The following is a 26620-nucleotide window of genomic DNA, read 5'->3' on the forward strand; positions in this document are numbered from 1 at the left end:
TAGGTGCAACAACTTCAAGGTTTGAATTGACTAATAAATATTAAATATTAAATTGAATAACTTATTTCAAAATATTAATTAAGTTTATTTAAAGAAATTTAATGAAACTATTGAAATAACACAAAGACTGTGTAAGTCAAATAAAGAAAGGTGGTAAAACCAAGAAAATAAATAGAATATAAAAATATAAAAAGAATTTAATAAATCATAATTTTTTTCGTAATTATTGTTTAATAGAGTAGAATAAAAAGTATAAATAATCTTGCAGAAAAGTTCTGTTTTTTTAAGTAACGAACAAATAATACTCAAATGTTATAATTTCAATACAAATGATAACTTTTTTAACAGTTAGGTGTAAAAATAATGGTTGATTATAAAGCTACATTCCTTAAAGTGAAATATAAAAAAATACATATACCATGAAAAATAAAACCAAAATAAGACCACCTGAAATTAATTTTTAATATTTACACAAAAAAGATAAATTAAAATGAAATATTTAGTGTATTTTAAAATATATAGTTAATGAATTAAAAAATCCAAAATAATGGAATGACAAATAAATTAATAGAATATAACTAATACTTATTTAAAATTTCACCACTTTTAAGTCTATAATAAAAAGTTGAAATATTAATAAATTATTAAATAAAAGGATAGAATGCTTGCCGTCATATACAATTGTAAACAATCATAAATTAAATTTTATTTTAAAAATACCACCACATGTTTAATTCTTAACCTTAACCATTATAAAAAATTACTACGGATTAAATATAATATGAAGTATTACATTTCTTTATCCTCAAATATCTTAGTTTAAATGTTTGTATTTTAATAATTTGTAAATATTAATACATGTATAATATAATTAATGGTACTGTTTATATTGCACAGTATTGTAATAAACACAACACAATATAAATATATACGTATAATATATATGCAATTGTACGAGTATCATGTTGGATTATTGTACTTATTATAATACAAAAACATAGAATCAAAAACCAGTGTATCATTCGTAACACACTATTTATATCTAATATACAATAAACACACACTATAGGATTGACCAATATAAAATTATACATACCTACTAAACACTTTTCGACTCATCCGAATTATTATTTTAATTTATTAAAACGACACACGACAGGCAGTTCGAAACAAATCATCAACACGAACTAACTTAGCAACACATTTATTAACAGCCATCTTCCAAGACAGTAAAGTATTATTTTAAATATAATAACAACTATAGATTTATAAGCCAAACGTATCTTATTATGGATAAAAAAACTTCATCCACAATGCTCTAACCCCCAGCTACAAAAAACTTATAAGGAGTAAAAAACCTTCTCTGGCTATTTAGTATCATAACAAATGTTCCCCGACCAGTTTACACTAGGTTAAAAAAAACATTTATGTAATATGTAACATAATTTATAATTAAACCTCAGTCATTAAGCTTCATAAAACTAAAATAAATTATGTAGCAAAATAGAAAACGTATTTATGTTATCTCCTAGAAAATAAAAAGAAACAAAAGGGGGTTATTTGGCATCGATTGCTTGATGCGGCCACTGTAAAACAAAACAGTAACCAGACGTTATATTTTAACTTGTATTTTCGTTCGTATAGAAACTTACGTACGTGAAATTTTTTCTCTGAAAAAACTTACATAATATATTTCTAACATTCACATGCCATATTTCGTGTCAGAACTTACTTAACTATATGATCAGGTGAATATTGGTCGAGAATTTTTTTTTTTGCAAATAAGTTTTTCTGTTAAGAAAAACAGCGTAAAATCAATAAAACTACAAATTTATTAAGTTAACTGTCTTTATGGCTACTGATTATTTCAAAAGAAATTAAATAAAAATATGTAAATAATAAAAAAACAGCCTGTAATATACGTATTACACAAAACTAGATAGAAATTCAATTCAATAAAAATATCTATTAAAAAATATGATTCACAGTTAATTAATAAAATTATCAATTATTAAAATGTTATAAGAATTTTGACAATAATAAATCATATCAGTTTTAAACCATCATTCAGCACACTTATCTGTTAGTTAGGAATATTATATTTCTCTTAGAGAAGTATTACAAAAATTCAAAATAAAATAAATTAAAAAAATTATAAAATTTAAACAAAAAAAAGACCAGAAGTTCTCCAATATATTTGAATAATTTATTTTAATGACAGTGATTCGGTAAACAGTATATAATAATCATTATGATTTTATCTCGTTCAAAAAAAAAGTTGGATTCAAATCTATACGCCATATTTCTTATCGTATAATCTATCATATTTTGATTGACCGTTGTAATTATTGTATCACTCACTAACCATTATTTACCAAAAAATCACAGGGTTGAGATGAGCTCAACATGTGGACAAGGAATGACAAACTACGTAGTTATGATTTCGGCTTGATGATATGGTATTAACGCCGTGCAGTGCACCAACCAATCACATACCAATATATTATATTTATATTATTTAAATATGACAGGATATAGTGTGACGGAAAAATTATACAACCTTTTCATCGACGCGCGATTTTCCGTCTGCAGTCATGTTTATCAATTTGAGTATCTAGATAAAAAAAAGTCTTTTCGGGCCAGACTACAAGAAAAAAATTAAATAATTTAATTTAAATTCATTGTGCGTCATACATTTTACGGTACATGCATCATAATACTCGATTAAATTATCATGTACATTGTGTTCGGATTATACAGAAAACGCTATTGTTAAAAACGACGTCTTATTTTACGAAGAGACATCTAATATTTTGCTCTATGGTCTTATTTTGCGGACAAACAGCATTCATCCGATTACAGATTCTTTGGCAATGGTGATTCATGCACTTGTATTTCTCTGTGAAATAAGTCCCGCATGAATACCGGATGATATACTACACAACGTTTTATATACGTCGAAAGATAATAATATACGAATGATATGACATAACAACAATAATAATAATAAGCCGAATAGATAGAAAAAAATCTCGTTTATTTCCTAATAATCTAATTACGTCTGATTTACTGCAATTTGCGGTGGTACTAGTTTTAGCCAATTGATTCATTATATAATACTAATAATAATTGTATGTCCTACAACTATTATATTAGTGTTGTTTCTCGGTCTTATCTAGGTTATAATCACGATACGGCGTTTGAAATGAAAAATAAAATCGTTTCAAACATTAATATATAATTCAAAATACTTGAAAAGCGAATGATAAATCATTCAAAGACAGGAAAGTTTTAGAAACGATTACACTAAAGTTAGACTTCAAGTAGTACCGTTATGTATATCAATATAATGTATACCTATAGAGTGCCCTTTTTTTCAACTACTTTTTTACTTGTTATTTATTTTATGTGCGGTAAACACCATCCATTTCTGAAAAAGATTAATTTTATGCACTAAAAAATTCATGACAACTAGTGTACGTGTATATGTATATGTGTCATGTAAGCGCACGCGATAAATCGGGAACAGTTACTCGTCCAGTTTTCATAACTCCAAGGAATTTCTCACGCGACAAGTTTAGATTAGTTTTATTTTCGTACTTTTTAAAACCTCAGAGAAGGGTGAAAAAAAACCTATACCAAAAACATATCCCTAATGGCTGGCGAAATCAAAATACACCATACACACACGCCCATGGGTAAACACTAGTATTCGTACGAATATTTTGGCTCCAATTTGAAACGTTTACTCGTGAATCAAACCCTCTTTCTTTTTCACCGCCCATACGTTCTATATATACAACCCCAGGGCTGGTAAAGTTTTCACTGCCAATATAATTTATTCCTTGGTGTCCGGCTTTAAATCACGACTAAGAGTTTCTACAAAGCTGTGTAAACGAAGAATATGCCGCGTACTGTTCTTTTTTAACATTAATAAAATAAACTTTATAATTCAATTGGATGGAAATGAAGATATTTGATAAAGCACCACTCAGTTTGTTTCAAATTTAATGTTAAGTAAGACAACGCGTGCATATGAAATAAAAACTATAAATCACTAATTTAAATTTTTAATAATGAAAAAATATTAAAGAACGATTAATAATTTATTATTCACCAAAAAAACAGAATTAAAAAAAATTAAAAATATTTTAAAGGAATTTAACATTATTTCAAATACATAAAATAACACGTTAAAATATTTTTTACAAGTTAAATATTAAGTTATTGCTATACATGATATTTCAAATTTTCAAATATTAAAAGTATATTAAAATTTCAAACCGTAGTAAACGGACTTGCTGATATTTATAATAACCATTACGATTGTGTGTTAGATATGATAAAACCATACCAACAAAGCAAAGTTTTTAAGTATACTTTAATACTTTCCTACTAACTCACCATTCATTGATACTTAATGAATTAACTTAACGTATTAATAGAAGTATTCTAAATCCTTGATATATATTTTATTTTTCTCTGAGGACATTTCATTTTTCAAGTAATTTGTAAGCCTCCCGTTACATTTTAATGGACTGTACATTTAAACATTACATTTCTTAAACATCCAATAGTTATTCAATTAAATTTTCTCGCTTAATGATGGATTCAAATACGAATAGACCTTTGAATAAGATAAATCAATTTTTTTATAAATATATAATGAACAATTCTTTGGTTTTTGAATGTTCGTTGACTGCGCAAAAAAAAAATAGAACTTGCTATTTGTTTAAATTATGAATTGTAATTATCCACAGTAAATACAGTAAGTTATATTATTATGTAATAATATTATATAACTAACCACATTCAGATGTTACACAACAATGATTGATTTTCGCATTTAAATTTGAAAGCGTTTTTATTACTAGTTAAATAGAACTTATAACGAATATGGTTTATTTTTATTATTTAACACTACCAAAATATTTTGTCATTTATGGAATATATTGTGATTTAAACTTTGAACTAATTTCCAAAGTGTATCGATTACCTATACTGCAGCTTATAGAGAGACATCGATCCTTTTATTTTTGAACTAGATGAATTATTACGATTTTCGAATATCAACCCAAATCAGCATACTGACTGCTGCAATTTCTGAGCGAAATCGAAATACTATAACATTTTAAACGAGATTTTTCAATCCATTTTGTTCCCATCAATCGTCAAGAACTTTTTTTTAACTATTATTTTTAAAATTATATTTAAAAAAATTATTATTAAATTTTTAAGTTACAGTTAATAATTTAATTTACTTGACTTAAAATTTTTATTTTCGTAGTTCATAAAAAAACAGAGTTACATAGACAATTTATTTAAAAATATTCAAAATTGAATAACTGTAATATCCATTAACTGTTCAAATAATTATATCAATTTTAAGTATAGTAAAAGACTGACGGAGTAATATACTTTGTTATCGACCAGAAAGTATAAACGTAGACAAATATTTCAAGACAGTGTTTATGTACAATATATGATAAGTACATATTAGATATGACAAAATATAAGATGGTTAAAAACACTGCAAGATTTCTCGAAATAACCGCATTTTTAACATAAGTCGATTAGAATAAAATAATTGTTTATTTTGATTTTTAAAATAATTGTCTTATTATTTATATTTAAAGAATCGAATAACTTTAGTTATATATACCTAGTTATTATTATTTTTATATTCGCTTTACAGTTTACGGTATTTAAAGGATAGTGGTATTCTCAAAGATGTTTGGTATTGACTTCAGGTGCATTTATTATAATTATGTCAATACATTCTGTATTGAACTTGGTACGTGATGCCATTCGCTAAGGATTTTGAATTGGTTTGCAACGAACCTAATTATTTACCATGACAATATGTATGCTCGTCTATGCTTGAGATTACGTGAAGATAATACAAAGCCTATAATAATTTTATATTATTTTTACCTTTGATAATAACAAAGGATAATATTATATAATTCCAATTTATACATTTTTAGACTATCAAACATATCAAACTAACATATAGCCAATAAATAGATTTTTTACAAAGATCTTAAGATCATATTGCATTTAACAAAAATTACAGTACCAAAATAGGTACTCAACTATATAAAATATTTAGTTTTTTACTGTGAAATTGATGATTCAAATAATAATATATAATTTTTTTATAAGAAAAATTAACATTATTAAAATTTGATTATTTATACGGCTTTAATACATTTGAAATAATAATAATTTAAAAAAAAAAACATTCTCATCATTTTTTTTCGTTCTTTCATAAAATATAATACATTAACGTCACTAAAATGATGTTGTGACCAAATAATTTTACTGTACAACTTTTATGAAACTGTGAAATCGCTTGGGATGGAAAAATTAATATTAGAAATAGCATTTTATTTTCATTTTTATTGATATCTCGTTATTTTTTTATATCAAATACATGAAAAAAACTTTTTTAGTCGAAAAAAACTAATTATTAATAATTGGTTACTGCGATGTACATGAAATAAAAAGCTTAAATAAATTATCAATTATTAATGATTCAATTTTTTGATGGAATATTTTTCAATAATAAATCTATGCATTGTGGTTGTTCAAATAACCATTTAATGTTAAAAACCTCTTGAAATATTTTTGTTGACATACAATGTATGAACTATTGTACTTGTATAATGGTTTATCATATTGAGGATCGTTTTCTCGTAATAAACAATGACATCAGAATGTGTTATTTTCGTAAACCGATATAATATGTTATAGAAATATGCTATACTTCCGCGTGTTTATAATACATTTATTACAATAAGCTGTTTTTTGATAATTGTATTTCACATTTCATACAATTAACGATAGAAATTATGCGTTACGCCGTTAGCCATTTATTTGATCAATTTTCTAATTACATACAATAGATGTTATTAATTTTCACGTTTTAACATTGCATTTTAATTAAAACAATCCGAGTATTTAATATTATCTGAGAATTTTGTCGATTTTCATTTTTGATTTTCAAATTGTTTGTTTAAAAATAATTTAAAATTTTTTTTGATTTCAATGTTTCGTGTTATATTATATTGTTATCATCAAGGTCTATAGGAACATTCATTATTATTATAATTATTATTTAATTTGTGGTTTATAATTAAACAGAAAATATTATTCTTACAAATAAAAAATTCAATTAATTGAATGTGCTTTAAAGAACACATATTTAATATTTTAGTACATCAAAAAGTATTACACATTATTAAACAAGGATAATTGAAAGGAAACACAATTATTTTACTTTAAACATTTAAATCATTTGATACATATTTACGATAACTAATAATAACAAAATTCATAAATTGAAAATATCAAAACACTTATCTTTTCTACTTTTTGTTCAAAACCCATGCATTTCTCTACTTTGAGGTGTCAAAAGGTAAAAAAAAATATAGGTACAAAAAATGGGTAGTAAACAATATATATGATTTGTATGGTAAATTAAAAATATATTTTCTCTCACCTATTTTATATTTACCAAAACTACATTTGTTTTGGAACATAACTCGATCGGTCAGTCAGTTATTTGAATTAATATACTACATAATATTAGAAATTTACAATAAAATAATATCGTAATGAATATATTTTATATACTATATGTTAAATACATGAGAAATAATTTCGTTTGAATAAAAATTTACAAGTATTTTAAGCTCTTCAACAAGTATTAATTTATATGTTCGTTTCATAATTTTAAATTTAATTGAAATATAATATATATAAAAGTATTTTAGCTGTATATCGCATTCAAAATTCTAATTGGAATTTTATTATTAAACTTCTTATTCTATTATCAGAAAAATAACACAAATAAAGCTTGAATAACATAAAAAAAATTATTGCATGAAATGTAGTCTAAAAATCAAATCAAATATCTTGTGTAATATATTTTTGATTGGTATAGTCAAACGACTCAAACGATAGTATTCAAAAGTAGATAACCGTGGTATAGTAAACAAACAAAAGCGAATAGGATCTCAATCATGTTGTCAATCATATTATCGCATAATACACAGGATAATTTCCAAAACTTACTTTATCTCTCCCTTTATCTTAAAATAAAGTATATTTTATTTAAATTTCGATTTTTTTTTAATTTTTTTAGTTTACTTTTAACCCATATTTTTAGATACTTAAATATTTTATATCACCGAAGAGAATATTCAATGCTGATAAAAATAAATTTTTCAAATAAAACTTTTCTTTTGTATTTGTAAATTATTAAACAGATGATATGTTTGAAAATGTTGATGCTTCTAAATCAAAATTCAAACAAGTAGTTTTTTCAATTACTAAACTATTTATGTACTAAACATATTAATATTTGAAAATAGTTTCACGTCAAATATAAAAATATAGAAGTAGAATTAATTTATTCTATTACTTATTATGTTTAGATCAATTTTATGTTATTAAATATAAAATATTAATATATATTGATATTCATTGCTAAAATCTTCAAATTATAATAAGCATAATCTATAAATAAGATATTATTATTCTTATTAGGTACACGAAAATAAATAATACATAAAATTTAATAATACAAAAATTATTCTTTTGAATTTAAATCAATATATACAAATATTTTTTTGAAAAATTTGGATTAACAATTTTGATAAAAAAAAAATTATCAGTTTAACGGACCTGTTGAATTATGTCTTAGCTACTTATATTATTAATACCATTTAAAATAATTTGAAACGTTCTATAACATACCTCTATATATAAACCATTAAATCAATACAAATAAAAATAATGTTTATAAACAGATTTTTAATCTGTGATTTGTCAATAATATAATATATACTAAACTAAATTAATTGTATTCTTTATAATTAAATATTAAATACTATTAATAAATACTCGATGAAATAAAATCAAAATTGGTAAAAGATAAACAACGTGCATAAAATGTAATATTCTGTTAAATGAATACAAAAATGCACTAGTATAACAAGACTTCAAGATAAGGTGTTGCTTAGATTGGATTAATATAAATTAACATATAAATTAGCTTATTTTCTGGGTTTCAGAAAATACCAAAATTAAAAAATACAACATCCCTCATCAACCGACTCAAGTTACATAGTTTCTCCAGTGTTTGAGCACCCATTGAAATCGTTTGTTTGTTTTTCAAAATAATGTATCTTCATTTTTTGAAAACAAGAAGCAAACGATTATGCGTGTGCTGTTAATACATGATATTATGTTAAAAAATCCAGTTAGTCTTTAAAATAAAATAGTATTTTGAATACAACTTCGCTTTCGGGAATAAATATTTTTATAAACATAAATAAAACAACATACCTACAAGTTATGAAATATTACTACATTTTTATCATTATTCAAAATGTGTTAAATTTTTTACAAAAAAAAATTAAAATAATAAATTTACTTTATGCTCACATAGTATGATAATATGATACTATCAATTAAATAATCTTTAATTCCATGTCCTATTCAAATCTATTATATATTATGTTTTAATATTAAAATTATTGTAAACTGTGAATATTGTATACATGATTTTTAATTAAAATTCTCAATAAAAACTTATATTCTATTTCAGTTAAAAATTATTCATGATAAAAAGACTTTACATTTAAAAATGTCATATATACAATACAAAATAACATTGAAATTTTTACTGAAGTACAAATTTGTTAGATGTGTATAACTTTAATGTAAAATAAAATATTAATACATGAAAAACATTTTAATTTTATTAGTATGTAATATTATATTACATAATATGTCAAATTCAGTAGTATACTTAATTATATTACAATATTACGTATAATTTATTTGATGACTGATGAATAAATCACATGGTAAGGTAGAAAAAAATATATTAACTACCATAAAGCAATACTATAAAGCACATATCATGACAATAATTCCATAAAATATAATTAAATAATAAGACTAGGAAATAAACACATAGAAAATATTATCTGAAAGATGTGACAGTTTTACATTGGAATGACAATAAAATATGACGTCATCTCTTCTAGATACACTTTGCATAAAGGTAGAAACTGGAAATCCATAACATACTATTGCCAGAATATTGATTTTTTCAGGAGAAGTGATTTTCTATATTTACTTTTCTATAACCAATTTAAGTTAATTGAAGCGCAATAAATGCAATGTACAATTAATTATAGTGATTTTTTGAAAAAAAAATATCAATTTTTAAGTATTTACTCGTATATTCGTATACCTTATTTTTTGGCATTTCAAAATTTACAATGATCCAAACATACTATTCCTACTAATTTAGTACGTTTTGAATTACTTCGTTTATTTCACTATAGCTACAATACGGACAATAAAACATTTTGACATAATATAAAAAAGTATGTTTTTAGAAAACTGTATGGAAATAGTTTATTTTTGTATAGTTAAATAATTATTAAAGAAAACAACGCATATATATAAAATAAAAACTATAAATCTCTAATTTAAATTTTTAATCTTGAAAAAATATTAAAGAACGATTAGAAATTTATCATTCACTTAAAATAATTACAAACATATAAAATAACACGTTAAAATATTTATTACAAGTCAAATATTAAGTTATTGCTGTACGTGATATTTCAAATTTTCAAAAATTAAAGGTGTCTTAAAATTTCAAAACGTAGTAAACGAACTTGCTTATATTTATAATAACCATTACGATTGCGTGTTAGATATGATAAAACTATACCAACAAAGCAAAGTTTTTAAATATATTTGAATACTTTCCTACTAATTCATCATTTATTGATACTTAACGTATTTTTATTTTTTTCTGAGGACATTTAATTTTTCATGTAATTTGTAAGCCTCCCGTTATGTAACATTTGTATGTAGTAAATTTTAATGGACTGTACATTTAAACATTAGATTTCTTAAACTTACAATAGTTATTCAATTGAATTTTCTCGCTTAATGATGGGTTCAGATACAAATAGACCTTTGAATAAGATAAATCGATATTTTTATGTATATATAATAAACAATTATTTAGTCTTTGAATGTTCATTGACTGAGTGAAAAATAATAGAACTTGCTATTTGTTTAAATTATGAATTATAATTATTCACAGTAAATATAGTTATATTATTATATAATAGTATTGTATAATTAACCGCATTCAGATAATACATAACAATGATTGGTTATCGCATTTAAATTTGAAAGATCTTTTATTACTAGTTGAATAGAACTTATAACGAATATAGTTTATTTTTATTATTTAACACAACCAAAATATTTTATCATTTACAAAATATTTCCAAAGTGTATCGATTACGTCTACTGCAGCTTACAGAGAGTTAAAATAAATACAATTCAACTGGTATTAAAGTGATTTATTTAATATTTAAAATCAACAAATCAACCATTTTTTAACGTACAACCCAACTTCAGTAAAAAACAAAATTACAGAACAATGACTTTTAGACCTTCAAGTCTCAACTCTTATAAAAATACATCTCAAGATGATAATAATGGTTGCACTACATCGTTAAATATTTTTCTACTAGTTTAAAAAATTACATATTGAAACTTTTTCACGTACTAATGGGTACAACGTGGTTACAAATACTTTTCTTTTTGAACTAGATCAATTATTATGTTTCTTGAGCATCGACAGTCAGCATCAACTTAGATCGACATATTGACTGCTAGAAATTTAAAACGAAAACGAAATATTACATTTTAAATAAGATTTTCTGACTCATTCTTCCCACCATTTGTCAAAAACTATTTTGAAAAAACGTAACTACATTTTTGAACCACAGCTAATTATGTAATTTAAATATTATTCTGGTCTACTAAGACTTAACATTTTTATTTTCGTGGTTCATAAAAAACAGAGTTACGTAGCTATTTTATATAGAAATATTCAAAGTTGAATAACTGTAATATCCATTAACTGTTCAAATAGTTATATCAATTGTCGGTGGAGTAAAAGGCTGATGATATAATATACTTGGTATCGACCAGAAAGTATAAACGTAGACAAATATTTCAAGACAGTGTTTATGTACAATATATGATAAGTACATATTAGATATGACAACATTTAAAATGGTTAAAAAAAACTACAAGATTCCTCCAAATAACCACATTTCTTAACATAAATCAATTAGTATAAAATTGTTTATTTTAATTTTTAAAATAATTGTCTTATTATATATATATTTAAAGAATCGAATAATTTTAATTATATATACCTAGTTATTATTATTTTTATATTCACTTTATGGTGTTTAAAGGATAATGCCGATAGAGGTATTCTCAGAAATATTTAGTTTTGACTTAAGATTCAAACCAGTATCTATAACACCGATCAATAAAAAAAAAAAAATAGTTTTTTGTTGTCAATATAACTTTATTTTGTAAGCATACGTTAAATACTTTAGAATTTCTACCCCTCTTATATAAATGCATATCTATATAGTTGGCACGTGTATTTAAAGTTAATACTTAACAATTCTATTATATATTTTTCAATTATAAATTATTTTTATTCTGTATTTAATACAATATAAGTATTTTAAATTTTAATTTTCACTTTTACCATAAATTAAACTTATTTCATTATTAAATATACACTACACATTTATTTTAATCGATGCTAGTCTCAAAAAACACATTTTAACGTATTACGTACACTACAACATTATTGAAGTTATAATAATATGAATATTAATTAATCGTTCATATGACAGTGGAGTTAGTATATTTCCTATAGAACTGGATATTTTTCATTCAAATTTATCAACAAAAGCTGTTATAAAGTTTTAACGTTAAAAATTAGATTATCTACTTTTTTAGGGTTTCTTTGTATAATTTATATTTTCTACTAGTACCTACTTGCAGATAATTAATTGAACAATATAAATTAAAACTTGTTATTAAGAATGCTATTTAAAAAATTATAGTTTTACTAATAATAATGAATTATTTTAACGAATATAGTAAATTGTAGCTATCTGGTATGTAGCACTCGTCACGCTTCGCTCACCTTGATAGATATTAATGGTAAATAATAATAATAAATAAACGAGTTCTGAGCTAAATTCGATTTAAACCATGCCGCTAACATTTCTTACAATAATTTTTAATAGTTTTTAATAGTTTTTAGAAATAATTAAAAAAACCGAACACAATTCCTTCGAAAAACTTGCTTACTATACATGATATTCATAAAATATAAGACTTTTGCAACTATTTTTCTGCCCAAAAATGTCTACAGATAATAAATACATATCGGTATTTAACCAATATGAGCACTAATTCAAATAGAATCTTAAGAAATATAAAATAATATGTTTTATTCATATTATATTAATCTAAAAAAAAAACATTAAATCACCTTTAATTCCTATCAACAGTAAGTATTTTATACCAATTTATTGAAGAAAAATTAAACAAGTATGATAGCTAACTTATTTAGAACAAATGACATATTTTTCCATAATAAATTATAAATTTAACTAAATTTATTTAAAACAATAATTATTATACTATTTAATCAATTCTAAACATAAATAAAATTAAAAAAATATCCTTTTTTACAGTGAATTGTGTCAGACATGTGACTTTAAAAACAATGAAATGAAAATAATTTTTTTAATAATAAAATCGAATTATACGTATTATCACACCTATACAGTACATTAAAAAATGTGTGTAATAATTTGTCTTCATAAACTAATACAAGATAATGAATTATCTATTTATAAACATTAAAATAACAAAATAGCATCAATTTCAAGTACATTTAGTATTTACAATTATGTTTATTTTATGAAATAAATGATCATACAAATTATAAATATAATAGTTACATTAAACATTTTGGGAAATGCTGACGAACAGAAAAGTATTTTTAGTTGTTGACCTATAAAATATAGAACTTCCACTGTTCATGAAAATTCAATAATTCATCCGTCACTAGCAGAGATTGAAATGTTAGACATACATCTGATTTATTTGAGTTTGTGCAAATTTCCATCATGTAACGTTAAAAACTATAATATTTTTTCGTCGACACATAGGACTTGTTTTGCATACAACATAAATGGCATAATACAGCAGGACAATAGTTTTTGAAAAAGAATATTATTATTTTTTTCAAGTTGAAAATTCAAAATAGTTTAACAAATAATTAAATCAAAATTTTAATATTTCATTACGAGTAAATTCAATAGATTTTTGTACAGTGATGTTAAAATTCTTAATTTTTCATACATTTTTAATATCTATAAGTAATTTCACTACATATAATGATAATTTTAATTTACATCCCTTAATATATCATCATCTATAATCATACGCAAAATATTATCCGAGCATTCCGAGCAGTATTACATAATAATTATTAATTATTTTTTATCATAGGTCTATTTTAACTACATAGAAAAAAAAATAGGAAATTAACGTGTTTGTATAATGTATTCTCTTTACTCATTTAATATTTATATGTTTTCGAACAATTAACTACATAAAAAATAAATGAACTACGATCGATACTTGCTATAGTAATTGATTTACCCTAGTAGATATTTTATATTTACGATAAACTGATAAGATTTGTAACTATGACAACCACTAGAGTTAGCTGTACATAATTTTTAATACAGCCAGCAAATAATTTTTTACGTAGGTAATATAAATTAATTAAAGCAATATAAATTATACCACGAATGACCCCCTAGGTTTAACAACTAAATACTTAAATTTAATATTATGATATCAATTATTATACAAATATACAGAAAATAAAAGTAAAATTTATATAAAAAGTATCTGTTTAAATATTACATTTTTTCATTAGCTTAAATAGATATTTTACCCTTGTCTAATAAATACTTTCGTCGAATTAAGGATTTATTTATATTTTTAAGTTTTTTCCATATTTCTATTACTTCTAATATGAAATTGTCTTAAGTACACTATAATTTCTGTACTTTTAGATATTATAATAAAACTATTATGGAAAAAACTTGAAAACCAATAATTTAATAATCTTTTTTTCAATGTAAAGATATTTTTACACATTATTGTAATTATATATGTATAAAGAACATTATAATATACATTTGACTATGCAGATTGGTACACTGAAATCTAGTTAATTCCAGAGGATACAGTTTACAAGACTATTTTATTCTGTTCAAATATACAAAATTATACATTGATAAATAATAACTTTCAACAATAGATAAATAATTACAATAGAAAAAAATTTATTTTTAAAATGAATATAATTTTGCATAACTAATTGCACTTTTAATTGTTCGTATAACTTAAAATTCACTATTTATTAACCATTCATCATACAGTTGATTAATCATAATTAAATAATTATGCTGAAAAAAAAACTATAAAAATTGAAGAAGAAAAAACAAATGAATTTATTATAAACGAAAATATAGCCAACATTTTATGTAAAGAAAATGAAAGACACTAGGGTGGAGCGAACACTCCGCGTCAGCATCCCTCAAAGACGCCTTTGTCAACTATATATGCGTCTATATTATAAACTTCAGCGATCGACAGATGCTGCGATATTGTAACGTGCCGATCGGTTGAAATTACATCAGACTCAAATATCAACCGACGTGATGATACGACATAACAGTCGATGTGTGATAATAAACATATTATAAACCGTGCATGACATTTTTATTTAATTTTTTTTTTCCAGTGGTGGGTCGACACGTTTATCGTGCCCTCGCCGCCATTGTGATCCACAACAAATTATCCGAAGACGAATCCGAACTTAGCTCTCGTACATGCAAGTATAAATCGGAGTGTGAACCATGTGGCAGCATTTCGCCTTCTATATTTGTTTTCTGACTGTACTCGAAAATTTACGATTTATATTAGTATTATATGGGTGCTATAAACACTAACCTAAGCGCAATGTATATTAAATTACATTTATATACATATCATATATAATATATGTATATAATAATATATGCTCTCATTATATTTACGAGGTCAGACATAATATCCAATATATATAATATGTTATGGAAACAATTGTTAAGAATGAATATATGCTTATACACACGTTTTGTTATTTAATTATTATTTTAATAACTAAAAGTATAATATAAGTATAATCATTTAAGATATTATAAAATCAATATGGTTCAATATATATAAAATTGATTTGAGACCGTAACGTTCACTATAACAGTGCATTTAATTATTTCCCATATCCCCTGCCCTAGAGAAAAATTACCCGCAACGTTTGGCAGCATAAAACCTATTATATTTTTTGAATATATTTAATCAAAAACAGTTTAATATCGTGAAATTTTCAAAGATGTTATAATATTCGTTAATAAGTTGATGACAGAATAAAATAATATAATCAATATCCAAACGAACTGCAGGCAAATTATACTCGCCGTCGATAAATTATGTTTATTTGCAATATAATGGGTAACTGAATATATTATTATAGGTGTCATTGTTATTATTTCCCACCATTCCTATAGCTATTATAATTATTTGCAGTTAATATGTATTAAATTGTTCATATATTGCACAGTTATGTGTGTATTTTCACTCTTAATTGATAACAATATGCAACTCACGATAATATGTCATAACTAAATTTATTAAATTATTAAATTAATCTAGATAAATTTAACCAATAATTGATAGCGAGAAGGTTACTCGAATTCGTCATAGTACAATTCTGTAGTAACTAAAAATTGTGATAAGTGCCTTAAATTAAAAAATAAAATATATATTGTTGATTACATACTTTTAAAATGAACAAAATATTTTTGCTAAAATACTACTCAGCCAATTTCATTTACATCATTATTAAAACATAACGTAACACGTCAAAAATTAATCAAAAATGTATACTGTTATTTACTATTATATTACACAAGTTATTATGTTCCATATTATATACAACATATAACATAATAACAACAATAATATGTAACCTGAAACTTTTTTTTAGCATTTTAAAAATATTTTACTTTATGTAATATTTGCATAGTATTATTTTTAGATTTATAAAGGTTTTTATGTTTCGATCAAAGTTTACCCTTAGGCTATATTGTCACGTTCATTCATAAGATGTCAACATGTTTACGCCAAACTTCCAGAGTATAATGATTGATACAACATCATTCACGGTATTGAAAACGTCTCAAGGTTTGCAATTCATTAGTGTCTTGGTAGGTATCTTTATAGTGTAAACCGGGACAGAAAGGGCTTATAGTCTTAAACTATGCCTAGTATTTCTGGTTCTAAAAGCTAATGAGAAGGCCACTGAGTTTAACAAAACGGATTACCTCTAATGACTTTCACGCCGAACACGATTATACGCACTGTTTGCGCTTATATAGCGTATGAAGATTTTTACATTTTTTCTTTGACCTTGTGACACAGATTCTAAACAAAAATGTGAATAATCTTGTTTCAGCTAACGGTTTTTATTATCAACTACAGCTATGTGACTTCGGTTGAAATAGAACGATTTAATTTTTGGAAAATTAAGTCTAAAGGACTTATTATTCTAAATAAAGTTTCGTACACTTTTCTTATACTAAAAAGGATTAATTCAATGATTTATGATAGATGAGATACCGCAAATGACATAAATTATATTTATTTTTTAAACGACCAGCTTTTTTTAATCTAATGACTTTTAAAAGTCACGAAAAATATCATGTTTTATATCTCAGCATTAATCATATATGTATATGTATACATAGAAAATTATACAGTTTTTTTATATAGATATAACCTTTGATTAACATAATTTTGACTTATAACAATATGTAATATATTATGAATATATATCGACCAATAATTTATAAAAGATAGACTGAAAAATGCAAAACAAAATTCAAATTTATAAAAAGCAAATTGTAGAAAAAGCTACATACAAAGACCTATATATAAAATTTGAAAAACTAATATAGGTAAGAATAGATGTAATAGATTTTAATGTAATTATTTTTAGGTAATCATTAATTTTTTATTTACCCTAGATGGATCCTGACAACTAGTCCAGGCTAATAAGCCAGCAGACGATCGCCTTCCGATCATTAACGATCGGCAGCCAATTGAACTACTTCTCCGACTCGTTCTTGATATCCTTCGATTTGCTTGGCATCCTGGCGGGTTTCTATTCACTACTGAATGTTTGGATCTCTCTTCCACTGAAAAATATAAACAATGGATTAATTTTAATTGTTTTATTATTATTATTATTATTATTATTTTTTAACTAATGAATTAAAGAATGTATTAACTCATATTATATCATGATTACTAATACTATTATAATAAGATAGGAAAAACAAGTTTAAAATATGTATAATAAAAATAAATAAATAATAATTTATTATTGCAATTTTAAATATAGTATAACACATTATTATTAATTTTCTCCTTCTATAGTGTGTTCAGTAGTATTAATACTAGATTGATACATTTATATTTATATGAGGATAGATGACAAGTTTGTTTACACAGAAAGCAGGTAACTGTGTCATCGGTGACGAATATTCTATGGGGAGTGTTATCTCGGGAAACGTAATCGTGTTTTTAAATAATTTCCTACAGAAACTCGTTATATTACAAAATGTATTAAACTTAAAACTAGCCTTTAGTGATGTAATGATGATTATTTTAATATCGATATTGTTAGACACTTCAACAACGATATTAAAAATAACAAGGTGTTACATTTGATAAAATAATACGTATATAATATAGGTTTATTAATTACACCATCAGCTAATTGCTAGTTAAAAAAAAAAAATGTAAAATATATTATTATATTTTCGTAAAATAGGAATAATGTCCATTGCTTCAGTAATGTAATTCAGTAATATATTGTATTTGTTTAATTCCATCTATTGAATTAATAATTATATATTATTAATCCAGATTTTAGGAAATTCAAAATTAATTATTGTTTCTATAAAATTTTTAACCTGAGTATTTTCTTTTGACACATTTGAAATATCGAAATATTCGTTGATATTATTGGTAATTGGTTGATTTTGAGATTTAATTGTTTTTAAATCATTACTTTTAATGCATTCTTTGTTGGATACTAAAAATGTATATTATTATGAATTAGTTTGATAGTATTTTTTTTTTTTTTGTATTTAACGGAATGTTAATTATTTCTTTTTAGTGTATTAATATCATAATTTAATTTAAAATGTATTGTTTATTAGAATTTTGAAAGATATTCATATTGCTGATCAATCTTGTGCTGTGACAATGTGTCACTTTTATCGATAAAATATGTTGCTCGATCGAAAGTCCAACACAAATCAATAAATTGTATTATTTTGACACAGCACATAAATATAAGACTACATTGCATAAGTTTTAATAAATATTTAACAAAAACTAAACAAGCTTAAACTTATAAAATCCAAAAAACTTACACCTTGAATTATTGGTTTTAATTTTTGTTCATTATTGGTTTTTAAAAATGACACATATAGATTTCGCTAGATACTGTATATCAAAACCCAATTAGATACATTTAGATATTTTATACACATATATACAAAACAAATCGATACTAATATTATAACTATAGCATTATGTTTATTTTAATTATACTTAATATATTAGATTATAAATTTTACAATATTAAAACTAAAAAATAAAAACATGACTTATGTTAAGATTAATGAATTAAAAATAGTTTCAGGCTCATGGCTACTTTCTACCATTTTTTTTTAATTTAAAGCTAGACAAAGTTAATATAAACCTTATTAACAGTGATAGAAATAATATAAACAATAACCAGTGGAACAAATATAAACATTTTTTTCAAATTTTTTCACAATGTTATTAATTATTCATAAAAAAATATTTAAAAATGAATGGTTACCAAATTATAAATATATATCATATTTTTTTCCAAGAAAAAGCAATAATTTGATTAATATAATGTAAATATGTTTATAATTATAATAAAATAAACAATTTAAATTTAAAACGTTGGTTATTAAAAATAGTATTTTAAAATTGTAGATTAATTCAAATATAATTAAAAACCATCAGAATTTTAAAAAAAAATGTTGCATAAAAATTATAGAATAAATATTTATATTATTTGAATAAACTCTGTTATAATAATATTTTTTTTCGTCCCGTCAAAATATCACAGAAAAATGTCACAATAAAATGTTTGCTAAAATAAAAATGTCACAAATAGTTAGACATTACCACAGTAACATATGTAATTCACAAGTCTAGTCTTCATTCGGTTGTTAAAAAGATTAGATTAGAGTACCATAAGTACTTACGGCAATAAATGTCAGTATGTAAACAACAACCATAGCAGAAACTTACCATCAAAATAATTCCAGATATCATTTTATTCGAATATACGACAAACTAATATGTAGTTCATACTATTGATATAACTATGTAGCCAATATTGCAAAATTTAAAACTTAAAAAGCAAAGATTAAATGATAAAACGATAAAAATATTTCAAAAATTTCTAATTTAAAACCATTTAATTGAGACGATTTTTTAATAATAACTCTTTTTAATATATCATTTTTAGAATTTTTGGGGACATAATATCAAAAATATGATAAAGTCAATCTAAATTAATCTTAACAACAAATTCATATCTGTTTTCATAATTATTATCACTTTATTATATCAATCGGTAAGTTAAAAATAGAATACGTCTATAATTCAATGTTATACGTGTGTTATACAAAGATAGAAAATCACCACTTCAAATCCCCTTAAGACATATTGACAACTGACATCACAAATATAAAATTTAAAAATAATTGTTTTTAAGTAATTTTTTTAGACCTCTCATACTTATCAAAACAATTTTTCTTCAGGAAAAAAGCTTAATCCGTTTTAGAGTAGGTATAAAACAAAAAAAAAATATAAAAATTCTGCAATTAGGCTTAAAAATATATGCAATTATTATAAAAATCCATTAAATCGATGACTGACTGCATAAAATATTGTATAACGTTCAATATCAACTACAAAATTATCATTTATTATTTTATTTCTAACTATTAATTATGACTATTTACTTGGTACTATACATGATAAAAATTAATATTCAATTTAATTTTAATATAGATCTAACATACAGATTATAAATAAGTTATATTTTTACATATTTCTAACATCAAAATATTTTTGTATTCGTGACATTTTTAATACGACATTACGGCGTGGGGTTTTTTTCTTAGAATATAATAATCTGTTCTTATTTTCCAAAAAACATAACACATAATAAAATCAAATTTACTCAAGTTTAACTCTATATAGCAGACATAGAGCAGTCTTCTTCTTTCACTAAATTAAGGTCGACTAAACTTATAACCCCTGTTCTGCCATTTATTCAAATAATCTTTGTTACTACGTTTAATTTCTTCATTTAAGTATATCCTATTATCAACAGCATATGATGAATTTGTATATTCTAATAAAAGCTCGTTATCCTGAAGTTATGTTCATGCATAATATTATTTTGTACGTGTTCACCGTCAATCCATTAAGGTGTTAACCATTTTATAATCCATACACAAACATCATATTTGACGATTTTTACCTTTAACTATATTTCACGCTCGAATCGTAGTTAAATTTAATATGTCAAAATATCAAATGTCTAGGTACTTCATCGATCAAAATGTACGTCTTACATCTATGATACACCAATACCTACTCTTATTTCTGCTATAAGACACTTGTTGACAGCTTTATAGACACCATATACCCTCAATGTAATAACAAAAACTACTCTTGGATCATTGTTTTTTTATTATTATTACTATTATTATTTACTTATATTTAATCCAACAAAAAAGCTTATAATATTAATATCTTAAATGGTCACCACTTGCCATACATATTTGATAATGAACCAAATAGAATTTTTATTTCTGACATTCCCAATCATAAATATTATACTAATGAAATTTATATAATATTATTATACTTATATAGTTGTGTGTTATACGTATACCAAAAATAATAATTTATGTAGTATGTAGAAACAATGTTCGACTGGGTGGTGCCTCCACTCGTGTTTCTTTCTACAAGCCCTAAGATTTATAAAATATCGTGATACAACAACATATTGTCTTTTTTACATATATGTTTACTGTTTAGTAATATATAAAATATGTATAATATTGTTTAGTTGACTATTTCGTACTACATTAAATTAATACAATAATATATAACAATCATTAAATTATTCGTGTAAGTGAATAAGTGTATACACAAAATACTTAAAGCTAGATTATGAATATTTATATTTATAAATCATAACTTTTCTAACATTCTTATAAATATAGTGCTACAAAATTAAACTTGATGTGATTTTCAAAAAATATTATCGATCGATTTCAAACTAATATTATAATGAATATACATATAATATATTTTTTAATGTTAGTTTTTCAAACCTTTTGTATTTTTTAAGTATGGGGCCCTTAAAAAAATTCTCCAGGACCTTAAATGTGCCAAACCGACACTATATATATATTATACTTAAAGTAACTAGTTATGTCATGTTTAGATCAAACTTAAAACTGGAGCTTAAATACTTAGTTTGTTTTTTCTACCGATCACTTTTCGGCAAAAAAGGTAGTAACTTAAAAATATTTTACCTGCATTCAACAATATTACATATTTTAAAAATACCTAATAAAAATTATGAAACAATAAACATTTTCAATCTTGTCTGATTTAGACGATTTAGTTGATATACAATAGGATATATTGCTATTATATACCACATATTCTAATACAGATAAATAGCATAACTATTTCATTAAAATTGAGATTATAATAGTAAAAACTAATCAATAAATTGAAATTCGAATGAAAAAACATTGATTGTACAAATTACAAAAAATAAATCCAAAACATTTAAAATAATAAATAAAAATAAAATAAAATAATAGAATTATAAAAACATGTTATACATAATATATATAATAATATGGTAAAATAAAATGTATAAGCACATGCTTAATAAATTACACTTATGCGATTGATCACGTATAAAAAACGTATAGAAATAATTAGTAACAACACAAATGATTAAATAATTATTTACTTTTATAATAATCTATATAATATTAAAGGATAATTATTCTCATTATTATTTATTTACAATAAGTTTGGTTTTGACTTACTTAGATATACTATGAAAAAACGCTCATTCTGCTCATTTTAATATCATAATTCGTGTATGTTCGTATTATATAATCTTTATTTGGTAACACGTCCATCATCATTAGCCCATAATAGCATCGCGCATTAACTATATGCATTGATACGATACTCCTATGAACTAACATACTCTTACTTAAACATTCCTCATTGTCGATCATAAATGACGAAATTTCTAAAACGTTTGGTTGATCTATTCAAACAATTTCTTCATCCTGTTATAGCAGTACACGCAAGTAAAAAGACATATCCATCACCTTCTATACACTTTATTACTTACTATATAAAAATTATCCCATATTATTGCATCACATATCACATTATTGCAGATACAATAACCTGTAAAAATTCCATACATATAATATCGCATCAAAATATTTCTAACTTTGCTTTATTCAAAACAAAATTGATAATTCTTATCAACGCATACAATGTGACTACTTTTTTTCTTTTTTCGTGATAATAAAGACATTGATTTGAAATTTTAACGATATTATGCAGCACTAATTGTACAGAAAATCAGTTCACGAATATAATCAGTACATTATTTTTCAATCTATACTCTTTTCCGGTGGTAGGTAATTATTATGAATCATCATTATTATACTCTCCTAATCAATACGTATAATTCCTATGCCTTGATTAAATTAAACATTTAATCAGATTTGTCAACCTTGAAAATATAAGAAATAAGAATGATATAATATCTATGGCCATTACCTCAAACTTAATTTCTGTAACACATTCTATAATAATTTTTCTACTCTACCTATTATACTGCTTCCCAATGATCGACTAACCACTTATAAAATTCTTTGTGGACAACATTGTCACAGTTTCCAAGTCTACAAACACATGAGTTCATTCGGTGTTCTTAACTTGTGCGACTTTTGAAGTGTTAATCATAAATAATTAACTTAAATAAAATCCAATTAATAATAATAATAAAACATAATTCTAAGACAATATGCTATAAAACAGGCATATGTACAGCAAAATATCCCTTAACATAATTATAATTATAAGTTAAATTTATGATTTCATCATCAATAAAAAACTAAACATTAATATCATTAAAAAAACATTGTTAATTTATCGTTATTGCGTTATTATAAAAATATTTAATATCGATCTCTATAAAAATATTTAATATCACTCTCTATAAAAATTATGAAGATATATAAATATTTATATCATGAAACATTTTTTAAAAAGTATTTAAGATGGTTAAACATGACCTCACTCACTCACTCTTTGTAGCAAGCCTACTATAAAATAGTAATATTCGTTAAACACAGATATGTGCTCTTTTCTTAGATGACTTGAGAAACTAAACTTCCATAATTCAACACACCTCCCCCCCCCCTTTTCACCAATATTCAACTTTATTCGTCTAACATGAAACCCATTCTATGGTAATAATAAAGACAAAATGTATATAAATACACAGAATATATAGTATACATATAACAGCTGACTTAGAACAATTCTGATTGAAAATATGTTCGTTTCATGATGTGTAGAATCTATAATAACAAAATCTATAAAAACATATATTTAATAAAATGTAAATTAATCGTATATTTCTGAATAAATACATATTTGTGCTAGCTGCATGTACTATGAAATAATAGAAAGTTAATTAAAATATATTATATTGTATGATTTTTCTACAAAAACGTTTACAAATATAGATACTTTCAAAAAAATTTCTATACTTTGAATGAAAATGAATAAAATAATAAATTAAATGAAAAAATTAGTGAATGAAATAATTTTGAGGAACTTTAATTAAATATTTTTACTGTTTTACACTGATTGCATCATATAACATCAACATCGTAAGACGTGTTTTTTAATAGATACCAAAAGTGTATTACGAATAATTTTTAGAAATGTTAACTCAGAAAATTATACAAATTAAAATTATTACATTACACTATATTACATTTTAATTACTTTAATATAATATTTTACCTATCTAAGTTAATTAATTATTTTTTAAAATAAACGAGATATTTAGTGATCATAAATAATAACAATGTTGTATTATATTGATATAATATTTGTAAAATAATTGATCATAATACATTTTTTACATATTTATGCATCTATAAGTGCATATTTTACATATTTGTTTGTATATTAATCCTAACCCTAGAAATATCAAATATTTTATGAGCAAGAAGTAATTTAAAAACTAAAATGTAATCTGTGTATTAAATAGCCTACTCCTAATCAATAGCGTCATTAGAGAAAAAAATGTAGATGATCACAATTAACATAATAAATTCTTTAAATATTTAAAGAAAGTATAAATATTTTTCATTCAATTATAATTATTTTAATTATACAAGTAATGTATTATGTAAAAAAATATATGTATGTTATCTACTCGTATGTGGTTCAAAATAAACTTAAATTCCATGTTTTGATTTAAAATATAAATAATAATACAATATTAATGTATTTCAAAACATTATAATTACAATAATATACATTTCATTTTTTTTTTCTAGTAAAAATTGTAAACAATACAATCTTTGGTTTCATAAAGTATGATCAAGTAAAGAAAAAAAATAATTTTGTACTACTACAAAGTTATTGAAATAAATTACACATACAACGTTTTTGTCGATTTCAACTTCATATTTTTATACCAGATTATTTATTGTTTATTTAACTTGTTTTATCTAATAATTTTTAATACGTATATTTTCATGTTTTTGTATACTGGTATATATTCTAATTCGTATAACCATGCAATGAATCATATATAAAATCGTGATCATTTCATTAGCATCAGACTATATCTCAAGAAACATGTTTATTTTCGATGATTTACGTTTTCACATTGAACATATATTTGTATACTTTTTATAAATAGTTTAAAAAAAAACTGATTTTGTACTTTTATTGTACTCCATATTATTTTATTAAGTCAGAAAAAGTTTCAAAGATATTTTATATCAAGAAATCATTTTTTTTGTAACGATTTCATTAGAACCGACGCCAAAAGTATCATCTTCGTTCAATTTTCTTATTATTCTCTTTGTTTTACTGTCTGGATGCTGCTGAATAAGTAGCAACTATAAAAAAAAGTCTCAAAAGTCAAAATAATAATAAATTATTGCTTAGATATTGTATTTAATAAATATCAACTTGAATACATTATGATGAAAAACATTCAGTTTTTTGGTGAAAATGTTCTTCATAATATATTTTCGGCTTAAATATAAACGTTAAAATATGTTTAATGTTAATATTTTTATTTCGAAACATTCTATTAAATAGGTACATAATAACTAATTTCTTATAAATATTAAATTGT

The 26620-nt window shown here is 23.3% G+C and overlaps 1 protein-coding gene across 2 annotated transcripts in view; it reads right to left on the reverse strand.

The window, feature by feature from the left end:
- The window catches only part of LOC112599367, a 190777-nt gene that overhangs the window by 160827 nt on the left and 3330 nt on the right, over nt 1-26620 (reverse strand). Inside the window, exons 1-2 of one of the 2 annotated variants that reach the window (XM_025346247.1) lie at nt 23253-23500; nt 18073-18248 (exon numbers count right to left, since the gene is read on the reverse strand). In XM_025346247.1, the coding sequence (XP_025202032.1) occupies nt 18073-18248; nt 23253 (177 nt within the window). In that variant the 5' untranslated portion in view covers nt 23254-23500. Of the gene's footprint in view, nt 1-18072; nt 18249-23252; nt 23501-26620 lie in introns of those variants that run through there. The other variant, XM_025346248.1, reaches the window with a different exon arrangement.

This window comes from Melanaphis sacchari, unplaced genomic scaffold, assembly GCF_002803265.2.
Source record: "Melanaphis sacchari strain LSU unplaced genomic scaffold, SCAv2.0 Contig50_pilon_pilon, whole genome shotgun sequence".
NCBI classification, from domain to species: domain Eukaryota; kingdom Metazoa; phylum Arthropoda; class Insecta; order Hemiptera; family Aphididae; genus Melanaphis; species Melanaphis sacchari.